This window comes from Nicotiana tabacum, chromosome 24, assembly GCF_000715075.1.
Source record: "Nicotiana tabacum cultivar K326 chromosome 24, ASM71507v2, whole genome shotgun sequence".
Lineage (NCBI taxonomy): Eukaryota > Viridiplantae > Streptophyta > Magnoliopsida > Solanales > Solanaceae > Nicotiana > Nicotiana tabacum.
In genome coordinates this window covers 106133379-106148140 of record NC_134103.1, presented here as the reverse complement: position 1 = coordinate 106148140, position 14762 = coordinate 106133379, and the positions used below count along the sequence as shown (strand labels likewise).

The 14762-nt window shown below is 36.8% G+C and overlaps 2 protein-coding genes across 4 annotated transcripts; both read right to left on the bottom strand.

The window, feature by feature from the left end:
- Positions 1-269: 269 nt before the first annotated feature.
- LOC107772035 (asparagine--tRNA ligase, cytoplasmic 1-like) lies at positions 270-4606 on the bottom strand. Its single transcript, XM_016591518.2, has 6 exons — positions 3997-4606; positions 2563-3204; positions 1893-2146; positions 1681-1810; positions 951-1009; positions 270-751 (listed from the first exon to the last, which is right to left on the bottom strand). The coding sequence occupies exons 1-6, from the start codon at positions 4474-4476 to the stop codon at positions 568-570; spliced, it is 1749 nt and encodes a 582-aa protein (XP_016447004.1). The 5' UTR covers positions 4477-4606; the 3' UTR covers positions 270-567.
- Positions 4607-5497: 891 nt separating this feature from the next.
- Positions 5498-14429, bottom strand: LOC107772036 (polypyrimidine tract-binding protein homolog 3-like). 3 transcript variants are annotated; one of them, XM_075247148.1, is made up of 15 exons: positions 14295-14429; positions 12597-12660; positions 11582-11653; positions 11418-11494; positions 11213-11294; positions 9187-9310; positions 8791-8855; positions 8637-8686; positions 8477-8518; positions 8316-8367; positions 8168-8222; positions 8064-8077; positions 7579-7686; positions 7298-7441; positions 5498-6194 (listed from the first exon to the last, which is right to left on the bottom strand). In XM_075247148.1, exons 2-15 carry the CDS (start codon positions 12651-12653, stop codon positions 5805-5807), a joined length of 1332 nt encoding a protein of 443 aa, XP_075103249.1. In that variant the 5' UTR covers positions 12654-12660; positions 14295-14429; the 3' UTR covers positions 5498-5804. The 3 variants fall into 3 exon arrangements, with proteins under 3 accessions (XP_075103249.1, XP_075103250.1, XP_075103251.1); XM_075247149.1 differs by lacking the exon at positions 14295-14429 and adding an exon at positions 12962-13012; XM_075247150.1 differs by lacking the exon at positions 12597-12660.
- Positions 14430-14762: the final 333 nt, after the last annotated feature.

Here is a 14762-nt window from a genome sequence, read left to right as displayed (position 1 = left end):
TATGCGACTTCGTGACTTAGTAAGTTTATTTCTCCGAAATTAGTAGTGAAACCATATTATCAAAGTCAAGATTATAGTTAGATTTCTATCTATCCTTGATTCGAAATATGGCAAAGAGAACTACTGCTATAAGGGGTGGTAGATTTTGAGGCGTTACAATTAAAACTGTAAATACTAACAAATCCTATCAAATGTTGTTCAACTTCTGGGAATTTTGACGTAGTTGTATAGTCAAACCAATAAAGATCACATACATAAGTAACAAAGCATTACCAGAAACAAAGATATATTTCAAGCCGATCAAGATACATGTACGTTACCATGTGTTGGCGTCCATCCAAACATCTAGTTAAGGAGATATACCTAACAAAACCAAAGCAACCAGAATGCAACCACCCAAGCAAGGGTTAATCAACCGAGCCGCCAAATGCCTCACTCACGAGATATCTTAAGTTAATATAGGTTTCCTGTATCTAAATTTGATTGAAATTTGTAATAACAATTACAATGCTAGAAAATGGTATCATAATTTCCAAAAACTAGGTATCCCTTGACTATCAATTTCATTTAGAGATCGGCTCTTCCTGGATATCTGGGAAAGGGAATGACATCCCGAATGTTTTCTATCCCAGTGGCGAAAAGAATCATTCGCTCAAAGCCTAAACCGAAACCACTGTGCTTCACAGAACCATAGCGCCTCAGGTCTAGATACCACTCATATGGCTCTAGTGGTAAACCCATCTCCAGTATCCTGCAATTAATAAATGCAAGATTCTCAGTCCAAATTCCATCATTAATTCATTGCAATTACCTTAAGTTAATTCATCCCAGTTCACCTTAAAGACAACAAAGAGTAGGCCAAACAAACTTTTGATGGCTGGAATTTAATCACCAAATATATGAGCCAGATACAGAATCTAACTCTCTTCTAGATAGCAAATTTGTTATACCTTGTTCTGAGGACTTCATAATCCTCTTCTCTTTGGCTTCCTCCAATTAGTTCTCCCACCTGCAAAGGAATGCAAACAATTTGTTCAAGCAGCGGCAGACAAATTTACTCATGATCTTGAAAGAGAATTGGATAGGGAGGGGCCCGCGGGGAGGGGGGTGTGGGGTGTAAGGGCCACTGCAGGTACAGTGTATCTGTTTCTTTTGGAAAAAGAGAGCTGATTTTTTTTGCTCCAACTAACTCTAAATCATGGCTTCATTCCATTGGGCAACAGTGTTTGATTCAGTTTAGTAACAAAAAAGGTTTGAGAAACAAAAAGGTGTAGATAGTGGTAGTTTTTTTTTTTTTTTTGAAGATCAGTATGCGGTTAAAAACACCTTTCAAAATCGGCAAAAACTTCTTGAAAAGCTTAAACAAACACTGGAAAAGCTATCCAAAGGTTTCAAAAGAATTTGTATGGACAAACACCTCAAATTGGTCCATGCCATTTCAAACAGACATTCAGCTCACTTTTTTGATCAAGCAGACATTCAGCTCACTTACTGATTCTCTAACAGGAGATATATGTATTAGCAGCAGCAAGTTGAGCTACTTGCCATTAAATTACATCAAAGCATCATTCATCTAGACGTTTTTGAAATGCAACCTGCCCATGGGCGGATGTGTAGGGAACATATATTAAAGAGCAAAAGGTATTTCTTCCAGCATGCCAGCAGATTCAAAAAGCCTACCTTTGGTACAAGCAGATCCATGGCAGCAACTGTCTTCTTGTCTTCATTCACCTTCATGTAAAATGCTTTAATCCCTTTTGGGTAGTTGAACACAATAACAGGTGCCTTAAAATGCTCTTCGGTCAAATATCTATTATCGAGGCAAATCATGAATCAGAATAGCTATAGGAATACAAAGCAGATCCAATAAGTGGACAATGGAAAAGGAGTACCTTTCATGTTCAGATGCTAAGTCAATACCCCATTCTACTTTATTTTCAAATTTCTTCACTTTGGCTGCTACCTCGAGAATGGCTATGGCTTCTGTATAAGTTATTCGATAACAGTTCGATGAGGCAACCATTCTAAGTCTACTCAAAGCATCTTTATCTATAAATTTAGTTATAAATTCCATGTCATCAAGGCAATGGTCAAGTAACCACTGACACAGAAACTTCACATATGCCTCAGCACAATTCATATCATCCTGTGAAAGGAACACAAGTTTTGATTAATGGAAAGAAAACTTACAGAAATCCAACCAAAAGAACCCCTTCAGAAACTCTACGAGATTGCTACATGTAGTATTTGACATAACCTTTCTGCTTCATTGCCATACATGTATAGCTCATATTTTAATATTTGAACTCAAAATGTAATCATGTAAGAGACCAAGAGTTTAAATCTATTTTTTTTGTCAAGGCAGCCTACCAGCCTCGAACTCTTGACCTAGTGGAATGAAGAGAACTCTCTCAACCACTATGAACAAGAATGGCCTGTACCAAGAGTTTAAAACTATTCTATGTCTCAGTGAAACTTCTGGTTGCTAGGTATTAACTGTCCAAAACAATTTGCTCCAGAAATATTGTATATAACACCATGATGCAATTACCACATGAATACCTGGATATCTGCAAAAGCTATTTCAGGCTCCACCATCCAGAACTCCGCAAGATGCCGAGAAGTGTGGGACTGTTCGGCTCGAAAAGTTGGTCCAAAAGTATACACACTAGAAAGTGCACAGGCATAGGTTTCAACTTGGAGTTGGCCAGACACAGTCAAGAAAGCTTGCCGTGCAAAGAAATCCTCAGAGTAATCAACCTTTCCGTCCTTTTTGGGGATACCAGCAGAGAGTCTACACCTTTCTCCCAGTTTAAATCTCTCTTGCAACTTCAGTAGATTCTCTTTAGCTCTTTGCAGCTCAGCAACTGCAGCACTGATTTGCTTGTTGATGTCCGCAATACTGGCACCACTTTTCTCAATGCTCGCCTTATTAGCTTTTAACTGAGCAACTGCCTCCCCTTTCTCTTTGACAAGTTGCTCAGCAGCTTTAATGTCAGATTCTGAAGGAGCAGGATTCTCTTTCAGCTCCTTCTCCAATTTTTCAGCTTCGTTTATCAAAGTAGTAACTTGGAACATCTCACCAGCACCCTCACAATCACTTGTTGTGACGATTGGAGTGTGGATATAAAGAAACCCATTCTTCTGGAAGAATGTATGGGTGGCATAAGCTAAGGCATTACGGATTCTTGCAATGGCAGAAATCTGAAAATGAAAAGTGCTGGATTACAATCAAATATTTTTAGACACATAAAGTAATCCACCATTCCGTACCGTCAGCAAACAGATACTGGTGGAATGGAAAACTTTTGACAATTTAAAATCAAATTTTAAATTTGAACATAAATTTTGGCAAAATGAGAACAGTCCACAATCTACCTCACTTAAGAGATAAATTATGGAGAGGGGGTAGTTTTAATGGAAAAGTTCATATGTTAAACCCAAGAAGGACATGAACATTCAACCAAACCCACATCTTTTTTATGCAAAAGCATTTTTATATATGAACGGAATTGCGTCCAAGGCTGTGGCCTAACAATTAGAGTGAAAACTAAGGGAGATGAATCCGCCTAAAAACTAGGTGATTTCTTTCCATCTGTCTAACCATGTAGACAGAGTTATCAATGTATTGGAGTGGAATAGTGGAGGTACGATGCTTGTCGTACACCACCATATTCATATATAAATAAATAATTAAATAAGAGTTTAACTAATATCCACCAAGGCTGTAAATTATTTTTACACTATCAGGTCACATTTACCGGGTTTTAGTACATACTCCGTCTTATTTTCAACATAACAAATTCCACTTTTTATGGAGGTTACATGTAGATATGTTTTGGATGACCTGATAGTGTAAATCTTTTCAGTATTTATAAAAATTAAACTCATTCAACAAACAAATCTACTCCGAATCCACTAACTCTGAATCCCTATAAATCCATAATCCAACTGTCCAATAAATTATTGTAAATAAAAATAAGATTAGATAATTACCGTGTTAGTTCGGGGCCGAAGATGAACAAAATCCCTTAAAAACTCAAGTGTTAACTTAGTTTTCGGCAACGGATACTTGGCAGCATCAACAGTACCAACAGATAGAACCTTCTGTACACGAAGTTCAACTTTTTGCTTTGCGCCTTCAGGAGGTACCTTCAATTCACCTTCCACGTGTACGCAAGTACCAGTAAGTACCAAATCACCGAGCTTGTGAACTGAAGCATCGACGATTACTTGGAGATTCGCCGGGCAAGAGCCGTCGTTCACTTCGAGGAACGCGAATGAACCTTTGCCTTGTTCTCGACCTGTTTTTACCCAGCCGCCGATTTTGACGACATTTCCGGCGAGTCCAGCTCCGCCGTCGGGACGGCCGACGATAGAACGGATCGGGACGCGTTGGGAGAATTTGGCTTCATCTACGGTGGCGGCGTTTAGGGTGAGCTTCTCCACCGCCGGCGGCGTTGAATCAAATGACATTTTGGAAATGTGGGATTTGTTTGGCTTTGAAAAACCCTAGGGATTACCTGGTAGTTATTATAGTTGGGAGTGACACTGCCAGATCGGCGTAGATTTAAAGCTTGTCAATTTGAAACGAAACGGTCTAAATAAAATGAAGTTGATCTAACAAATAAATATTACTCCCTTATTCCAATTATCCCAATTTATCTCACTTTATTTTGTAGTCAATTAAAAAAAGAATGATACATTTATATACTTAATAGCAATTTAGTTCTAAAATTTTTATTTTATGAGATGTAACTTATAGTCACAAAAAAAATTTTAATTTATTTTAAATCACAAGTTTCAAAAAAATTTCTTTCTATTTTTAAACTTCATGCTCAATCAAATATCATCACAAAAATTAAATTTTTTCCCTATATCTCCTATTCTGAATTTCTTTGCAATTATTTAACAAATCCGTGTAGACCACGTCGAATCCTTGTCAAATTTAAATCTCTTTTTCTAAAGAGGTGACGACCGCACAATATACTAATGCACATTCGATTTAAACCCAAGAATCTTCAAATGTGTTTCTTTCTACGTTACATTAGAGTTTAGACATGCATCTAAAATTTGATTCTTGACCCCAAATTTTAGAAACTTGAATACTTAATACACGGAATGCCATCATATCAAATAGAGCAAGTTGAACCAGATCAACTGAACTCACTACTTTCTACTAAAATTACTTAGACATTCTGAGCCTATTGACTTTACATCTTGGATTCACTTAGTAGTTTGCTGCTACCTATCAGCTTTTGCTCTTACTTGCAGCCCTCGCCTTTGATCCAGATGTTAAATAGCCTTAAGAGACAATTTCCATGTAAATGTAAAATGTAGAGACTCAACTCGTAGGCATCAAAGGTTCTTTTTATTATTGGTAAGGAATTGTACTCAAATGTTCCAAGAGAGCTAGGAATTGCCGAGGCATATGTTTAATCACACACACACACACACACACAAAAAAAAAAAACTCAGCAATAGAGGAAGATGAATAGGAAGACCAAAGGATAAATTCAGTTAATCAGAAATTGAAGAAGAATGGAAGATGGACAGCAAGTGATGTGCAATGAAGGAAGAAAACACTTCTATTACAGAATTTTGACTACCCTATTAGTACAAAGCTCTTCAATCTCCCCAATATACCCTGAGCTCAAAGAAAAGAGAAGTAGAATAATGGATGAAGGAAGGAAGAATATTAGAAGAGACTGAAGTTACAACCACAGTTAAAGCCAGTGATCAATTGTCAATATTGGGTCTACGATACCATAGTATTCTTTAATATTTGCATCAAGGAAGGCATCTCAGATGTTTTGTAACTGAGAAAAGGAAATCCGAATGATCGAGCCGCCAAGGGAGGTAGCATGTTTGCACACCAATGCCTCAGTTGCCTGCTCCTCATTTTCAAAAAGAACAAGAGCCTGCTTCTTCCCATTCATTTCAAAAAGCTTTGTACCGACAATGGTACCATGCTCCTCCTTGTGGGCCACGATCTCTTCCTCTGTCACATCCTGGGGCAGGCTTGACAGGTGGATCATTTTGGTAGGGGAGCAACAATACCGGTAGTTTTTGGCAGCATTCCGGTTAAAACGATTGAGATTTGAGTTTGAGTAGTCATGTGTATCTGGTCCAGTGATAATATTTGGGTGCTTTGAATAGTTGACTTCCAACCGCGTACCAAATAGCATGGCACCCTATATCCAAAATCCCATAAGAAATTAACAAAGATGCAAGTAAATAGATGCTTGAATGAAACAAAAGATATGCATGGGTTTAGTACAAGGTAAATTTGCTGCATTAATTGATCATATGTTGAAAGATCTATACATCAGAGGCATTTGAAAATAAGTACAGTACAAACTTGCTCAACTACTATAAATCTACTAACCATCTTTTACTGGGTATAAACTCATACCATCTGAACTCACCGAAAATTCAGAAATCTATGCTTAGTGGGAATCAGCGGCCAAGCCACATGTATTCAAGGGGTCGGAAATTACGCTGTGTATCTAGGTTTTTTTTATATGTATACTATATATTGACTCCCCTTGGCTTCTTCATGGGTTTACTTCTTTATATTTTGACCCCCCAACCCTCTTTCGTGAAAATTCTGGCTCTGCCACCGGTGGGAATACAAGGGATATCACCCATTAAAAGTCAAGCTAGGAAAAAAAGGACTGCAGGTTGTTAAGAAACATATAAATTTTATCTGATAAGAAACGAGGGAGTGTCTAGTAGTCTGATGCATGGTTTGAAGTATAGTTGTCTTAGTAGTTTTTTTTTTCTTTGGAGTCATCAAATGTCATGTTTGATTGATGAAGTAAACAATTTTATTGGTCAGATGAGGAATGTCCCTATAAACAAAAAGTAGATGAACATGACATACAAAGGGAAACCAAATGAAGTAAATAAATTTTTTATTGATCTGGAACATCCCCATATACAAAAATTAGAGAAACACGAGTAACAAAGAGCAACCAGTCATCTTTTTTTTTTTTTTTTTTTTTTTGTGATAGGTAGAAACATGCTCAGTATGATGGGTTTACTTAGTTGAGAAAAAACAGTCTTCTACGCTAATTTGACATAAGATTTTATCTTGTTTCCATTTTAAAATTCTGTGTAAAGCTTATGCGGCAGCAGCTTGGTGCTAAGTTTATACTTGAATAAGATTTTATCCCATTTTGAAACTGTGTAAAGGTTATGTAGCAGCAGCAAGGTTGCTGACACCACAGTGAAGCAGAACAAACAAAAATCCGAAAAAGGAAATACAGATATGGAAACAGATATCACATCAGACCTTCAAAAAGTGCACGGCTAGCTCTGCCTGGAAACCATCACCCATCTGAACCAGAGCGTGATCTGGTTTATTCCGTAGGAGTTTAATTCTGACAATGTTTCCATAAATGGAGAACAGATTAAAAAGCTTGTCTTCGTCTATTCTCTGTAATAGGGAAAAGCAACCAGAAGAGAAACATCAAGATAAGAAGCCACAAACCTTAGGACTTAATTAAAACAGAAAAAGAATAAAAACAGAAAATAAAAGGGCTAACAAGGTAATAATAAAAGAGAGAATCTTACATCTGGATTTAAATTAGATACAATAACAGTACACCTGTCATTTGTCCCGCTTATGCCAGGAGGCAAACCACCAGGAAAGGCAGCTGCAATTGCTGCAGCATTTCCCATCTACTCCAATAATTGCAAAAACCAACTTAGAACTATATGGAGATTTATGTTATAAACACAAGAAAGCGAGCAAGACAGTGTCGGGAAAAGAAGTGGTTAATGTAGCATGCGAAGCAGCAACTACAGCTTCACCAACATTGATCATTCAAATTTCCATGTAGTAATAAAATTGAAGATAAAATAAAGATGCAAATATCCTAATCCACTGCATTTAGTAGCTAATACTGATAGCAAAAACAGAGATGATGTAGTGGCATGAACAACAAACGCAGAGACAGAAAGCATCCATTTCCCACTCAACAGCCTGATCTGACAGCAGAGAGGCAGATAACCAAGAGATGTTAAAATACTTCAAACTTGATGAGTCGGATGCACACCTGAGGAAATCCAACTGGACAAAAACAAAGGGAGAAAACAGTTAGGAATATCTAGACCAGAAAATTTCACAATAAACATAATAAAATAGTGTTAACTTAAGCACCTCCACGAGGCCCGGAACCTTGCAAGGAGTACATGCCTCCTGCGTCTCCATATCCCTGTTGTTACACAATGACAAAGCTTGAACTTAGTCCATATTGGAAAACTCCTATTCCTGCTAAAAAGTAAGAAAAATAAACACTGGAAACTACCTGAGGAGATTTGCCCTTCTGTTCTGATGGTAGATTTGGGTTGGTGAAGTCCCTACACAGATAGATAATGTAGAACATGAATATTTTCCTCACAAACTGAAGAATAGAAACTTTTTTCGAGATGTATAAGAGGGAAAGAGAGAAAGCAATGAACAAGTTACCTCGAGCGTTCATTATTGTAGTTCACTTGCAATTCGTCTAGGCTGAATCACAAAATAAGCCATGGTAAACATACCCATCATAGTATATAAGAGAAAAGATGCAAATTATGTCCATGCAAACACAATGGCAGCACAATTTAAAAAGGATTTAAAACCTTACTTTGAGAATTGTACATCAAGCTGACAGCAACCATCATATATATTACGCCCCTATTAAAAAAATTGTAAGCACTAAGCTTCACCGTCTAAGATAAATAAAGCAGCACGAAATAATCTTCTCACGACAAGACAACTTTATGTAACACAAAGCATACCTGGAGAGAGTTCCTAGCAGAAACAGCATTTTGGGGTAATTGGTATTGAATCAAAGCTTGAAAACCTACAAAGTTCATAGCAAATATCAGTAGCAATAAAGATTATGCAGATATCTCATAATTAGAATTTCACATATGCTCCACGAAACAATTGAAGCAAAAAAGCTAACGAGTTACATCCAAGATTAGAGCCGTATAACACAACAAAGAAGTGACAGAGACTTCCTTCCATGATCAAATTCCATAAATTCTATCCAGTATTTAACTCCGGAATGAAAAACAAAACAAGAAGTATATATATATATATATATATATATATATATATATATATATATATATATATAGAGAGAGAGAGAGAGAGAGAGAGAGAGAGAGAGAAAACTTGAAGGTGCTGACCAGCCGACTTCTGAAATGTCACGATCTTTTCAACAACTCCATGAGGTGAAAACACTTGATGCAGCACTTCCACAGTTATAGGATATAGCACATGATGTATCGTAACTAAGAGAATTCGATTTGGCTGAGAGTCCAGAGAGCCGAACAGCAGAGCAGCATAGAGACAGAAGAGAGAGAAGAGAAGAGAATGAATAGAGAGAAATAGATGACGAAATGGAGGAACTATTAAAACAACATATCATCTTAGCAACGCAGAAAAAAGGTTTAAAGACAGACCAGAAAGCATGCAAAAAAGCAAGAAAATACATGAATTGACTTCTACATTATAGCCCAGTGTCTTATTTCCTCTTGATAGGGCGCTGAGTTATTTAAAGCATAAATGACACTCCCCCCATCCCACCCCCATCTTTGCCTTTAGTGAAGAATTATGTATAGGGAGGGCCTCTTAAGTGCTCATCCGCTACAAACTGACATGAGTACTAATGTTGGTTCTCGATGCTTTGTGACAGTCACAGTACATAAAGACTGTAAAGATCTCGGGGAGATACAAAAACTGGTGGCTAAGGCAGGTTAGTTGCTTGCTTTAATTCTCAGTCAAAGGAGGAGCTACCCTTCAGTAACCTGTTTTCTCTCTCAAGTTATAGAGAAGACCAGAGTTTCCTGGACTATGAGATTTACAATCTTTCCAAAACATGGACTATTGTTTTTTCAATGAAAAAGATTGGTTTCTGGCAAACAAGATAACACAAATCCACAAGTCAATTTCAATCTGGACTTGCAATCATCCATATTTCCATTCTACTGGCCCATCTATCCCCTAAAACTTCATACCTTTTCAGCACCTCCCAGGGGCGTACGCAAGAATTTTTATAAGCGGTGTCGAAATTTATAAAAGAACGAGAATAATAACTTTAATTATCATTTTTCTAAACAAGAAATAGCCTTAGTCTATTGGTTTATCGAGTCTTAAGTTAAAAAAGGTCCGAGTTCAATTTGCTTCATCACAATTTTTAACCACAGTGGCTTTCTCAAATATTTACAAAAAAATGTGCTAGTTGAGGTTTGAACCTTTAACCTCTTAAAGCAAAATCAAGCATATAACCAACGCACCAAGACAATCTTTGTCAAGTGGTGTCATTTTTTTCTACTTATTTGTTTCTTTACAGTATTAATACATATACTCTCTATAACAGCCTCATTTGTTCCGAATATTTTTGGATGTTATAGCGAAGTGTTGTTATATAGAACATATATTATAACATAACATGAAAATTGGTTCCGGAAAAGTTTGGCTTTTATAGTGAAGTGTTGTTATATAGGGATACTGTTATAGAGATATATGACTGTACTTAGTAAAATTTTCCAACGAAGCGGTGTCACGCGACACCGCTTCGTTAAAGGTGCTTCCGCCCCTGGCACCTCCAACCACATTAAATGAGTTTTAGTGTCAGAAATTGTGAAAGAGAAAATCAGTTATGCTCTTGGACCTTTAACACCATAGAAACCGGGCATAACCTGACAGACAAGCGGCTTAATGGTTAATTCGTCTTCTCCATTCAGTGGGATCAGTGAAATCTCAAATTTTCTCTTGACATCTCCCTAATATGTCTGGACACTAGTTATAATGACATGTTCAACTACTCATTATGAATTTGAGATAGCATTACTTCAGTCTTTGAATACATAGACACACACAACTCAGAAGGTTCCTTTTTATAACAAGTGAAGTCATTTATCGCCCTGTGGGCTTCACATAGTTAACTAACTGATAAGGAAATGGAAGTGAACTGTGTACTGCTTATTAGTGCTCCTGTACAACAAGTAAATAATAGAAATAACTCTTTCAACCATGCAGCACATCTATAAAGCATGTCGAGCTAAAAGCAAACAACAAATTATACGCGAAATTTTTTCTAGTTTAAAGTGGAGCAAGTTGGATGTTTGTGAGTATGTCGGACACCATTAATAGTGAGTTCAACATAAGTGACGCACATGGCCACCTCTTGTAAAACAAAAAATCACTGACCTCATCTCCTCGCCCTTGGGAGTTCTGATCCATGGTTGTCAGTTCTTGATGAGATGAAAATTGTACATAAACATTTCTTCCCCTATCGGACAAGCAAAATGAGCCACCAATCAAGGAAAACAAAAAGATGTAGCAAACATAGCAACATGAAAAGCTTCACATACAGCTCTCCAATTGGAAATACAAGTTTTGTCTTAAAAGGTACCTGATGCTGGGTTGAACATTTGAATAGAACTGTAATGCATTTACAGCAGATGGAACGTCTTGCATTTGCAAGAGAGCCTGTATTCCATAAGATGTAATTAATTTAAGAAACAGCAACTTACTGGAATCATTCTGCCAATCAAAATAAATGTATAACAGAAGCACCTGATTTTTTGCCCGAAGCATTACAAGTTTGGTAATGACGCCAAAGGGCTGAAATAGCTGAAGCAAGTCATTCTGAAGAAAAACAACACAGGAATCATTGCATGCCTATAACATCACTTTCCTGCTTGTCACAATAGAGTGGTAAAGAAAACTAATAATAGAAAGAAAGCCAATTGATGCCAACCAAGTGAATGCAAGAGGAAGGATTTGCTGCTCCACTCAGGTTTAAATATTTACTGCCTCAAATGTACAAAGTGTATCCATCTTTCAAAATGTGTTAACACTAACGCAAAATAAAAGCGGCATAAGGCTTACTGCTCCTCTTTTGGAAATTCAAAGTTAGGTGGGAAATCAAATGCCGAGAAGCTAAAAAGAAAACACAACCCGACCTTTAGAATGACTTTTAAGCACTTCGCTGCACACCCCCCAATCCCTCCCCCCAAAAACGCAAAACTATTCATGATTCAACTCTAAAAACAATCCAGGGACGGTCACAGAAAAACAAGACTAAATTGCCCGATCACGATGGTGGTAGAAGAATCTCTTCAAAAAAAAGGGAAACCAACACTCTGGTAGGACAAGAACGATCACTCTGGGAATTCTGGTAGGACAATTCTGAAGAATGGGCGCTAGCACGTGGCAGGCAGTCCTTTTGAATCATTTATCACAAAATTCCTATCTTTTTGTGTATCTTAAACTTCCTCCATCATTAAGAAATTTTTGTTCGTCTTTATATATTTCTTCCACTGAATTTTTTTAGTTATCACATGAATGATCTCAACCTTGGAAATAGTACAACACAAAAAGAAAAATACTAGAAGTACTCTGCTTTCGATAGAGCAGCCATGCGACAAATCCAGTTGTGAGAATAATGCAAACATAGTAAAGAAAAATAAATCTAGTGCATGAATAATCGGAGCTCAGAAATAACGCGTTGAACTCATAAGAACAAATGCCTATCTACGAGACAAAAGAGGGGGGAGAGAACTATTCAGTATGCAATCCTGATATCTACCTCAGAGATCTCATGGCCCACATTGCGAATGTGAATGACCTTTGAAGGCTCAGTCATTTTTTACCTGAATCGTAAAAACAAATGAATGGCATAGAAATAAATAGACTACCCAAAAGCATGCCAAAGTCACATTCTGTTGAAGAATGATTAAGCACGTGCAAGACAAGAATTAAGTAGCAGTGGGAAAAGAAATTAAGAAAATGATCAGACCTATGAGGTAAGACCACTAGGGTTTACTGAAAAAACTAAACCTTTATTCATTTTGTTAGTAATGAAAAATTAACGAGTAAGAAAGAAGATAAATATACAAGAAATTCAGCTATTAAGGAAATGTAATGAAGCTACGGATCAGAGTAAAGATTTACACGTGACACGGATTACCCTCCTTTGCACCCAACTCCTTGTCTCCTTCAGCCTAAACAGGAATCTTAAGCCTAATTTATATTGGTACCAAAACATTGAATTTCTTTAAAAGAAACATGGAAGGAATAAAAATCATGTTTCGCACTAATTAGTTATTTTTAGTAATAGACAAATAGAAGTTGTCAATCTTTTTCACATGCAAGTAACTAAATGCAGTTGCCAAATACACTGTGCAGATCAGTTATACGAGTAGCCCAAATACATCCACCACAAGTATCAGGTTTGTGCCAATTGACCACTATGCTCTTAAGTATTCATTATTTTCCAGTAAATTCTTCAAAAAGTGCAACCCCCCTTGGTATGAACCTGCCCTATTCCCAGCTGTTTGCACCCATGTTTTTCTTTTTTGGGTAATAAGTAAACCTCACTACCAAAGCCCCTTTCCTAGGAGTGACAGTGACCCTTAAATATTTTTGCTCCACCGGTGACTAAGGCAAAATACCATGTTTTTTTAAGATAACCGGCAAATCCCTGAGGGCCCATGGCACACGGTTGAAAACTCGATGGATAATGGGCCGGCCCTTGCACCCTTCTCCATTTCAGGCTTTTGTCCAAGGTACAAACCCATGACGTGCGCCTAGCCCACACATCATGTGATCTTACCACTTAGACCAAAGCCCTAGGGTAATACCGTGTTTTTTACTCAAACAAACATTCCCTTAAATGCTTCATCCTTTTTTTACGATAAATTAAATGGTATCCAGGTCCATTGCTTAGTTAGTTCCAACCTCAGGCTTAGACCATCTATGAATCACTGAGAATTCCTCCACTTACTAAATAGAGCAGTATTTCTCCATTTAAGCTCAACTATTCATCATGAACTGGTGCATATACCTCCTAATTCATATAGTCGGCCCTAACTAGTTTGGGATTGAGGTGTAGTTGATTGATATTGGTTGAAGTTGTGAAAGAAGAGTAATTGTTCCTGAACATCATATATAAAACATCTCTCTCCATCCTACAACATACTCTGCATAGAAACAGAGAGCAAAAAGGTCCGAAGCCTCTAACTTATCCCAGTTGCTGATTAAACACTTTAAGCTATTAATAAAGCTCCCTAGCAATTACAACAAAACTAAGATATGCCCAAGAAATATTTTATTTTTATCAAACTTAACCATATATGACCCACCAATAACACAAGTTAGTGATTCTAAGATTCTTCAACACTTCAGTTTTACAACCCCAGCATAATCCAATAACTGCTCAACAATAGCACGAATGAATAATTGTTAATAAACACAGAATAAAGAACTGAATTAAGATCTGACTGACCTTCAGAAACTGAGAGAGAGAGAGTGTTTAGGGTTTGAGTGACGATATGGGATATTCATTTTTCAGTGTAAAGCTGGTTTTACTATTTCTAGGACATCTCAACTGCCGTTGGGGAACAGAATTACCACAAAAGTGATAAAAATGGTCTTAGGTTCATTTTTTGGCCATGAATTTTTTTTTTTTACTTTTTTCCGGATTTTTTTTAAAAAAAAAAAATCGGAATAAGTGTTTTGGCAATAAAAAATTTAAATTTCACTTAAAGTTGAATTTTAAAATTTTTTGAAATATGAAAAAAATTCCAAAAAGCTATTTTTCAAATTTTCATTTCAAATCTGGTAATAAAATTCAAAAATAACTCCAAATTGTATTCATTTCCAAACACAACTCTAATTTTCAAATAATATTTTTAATTTTAAAAAAAAAAAAAATTCACAATTCTTGTGTCCAAACGCCAATAAAATAATAAAA

Bases quoted from the DNA above. Each gene is read 5' to 3' on its own strand.
- LOC107772035 (XM_016591518.2), bottom strand. From the start codon at position 4,476: ATGTCATTTGATTCAACGCCGCCGGCGGTGGAGAAGCTCACCCTAAAC. The intron at 2,147-2,562 runs GTATTCATGTGG...TTCCTTTCACAG, and splicing joins TAGCTTTTGCAGATATCCAG to GATGATATGAATTGTGCTGA. The intron at 1,811-1,892 runs GTACTCCTTTTC...CCTCGATAATAG, and splicing joins TTAGCATCTGAACATGAAAG to ATATTTGACCGAAGAGCATT.
- LOC107772036 (XM_075247148.1), bottom strand. From the start codon at position 12,653: ATGACTGAGCCTTCAAAGGTCATTCACATTCGCAATGTGGGCCATGAG. The intron at 11,495-11,581 runs GTGCTTCTGTTA...TATGGAATACAG, and splicing joins TGCTTCGGGCAAAAAATCAG to GCTCTCTTGCAAATGCAAGA. The intron at 8,368-8,476 runs GTAACTTGTTCA...CTATCTGTGTAG, and splicing joins TACAATAATGAACGCTCGAG to GGACTTCACCAACCCAAATC.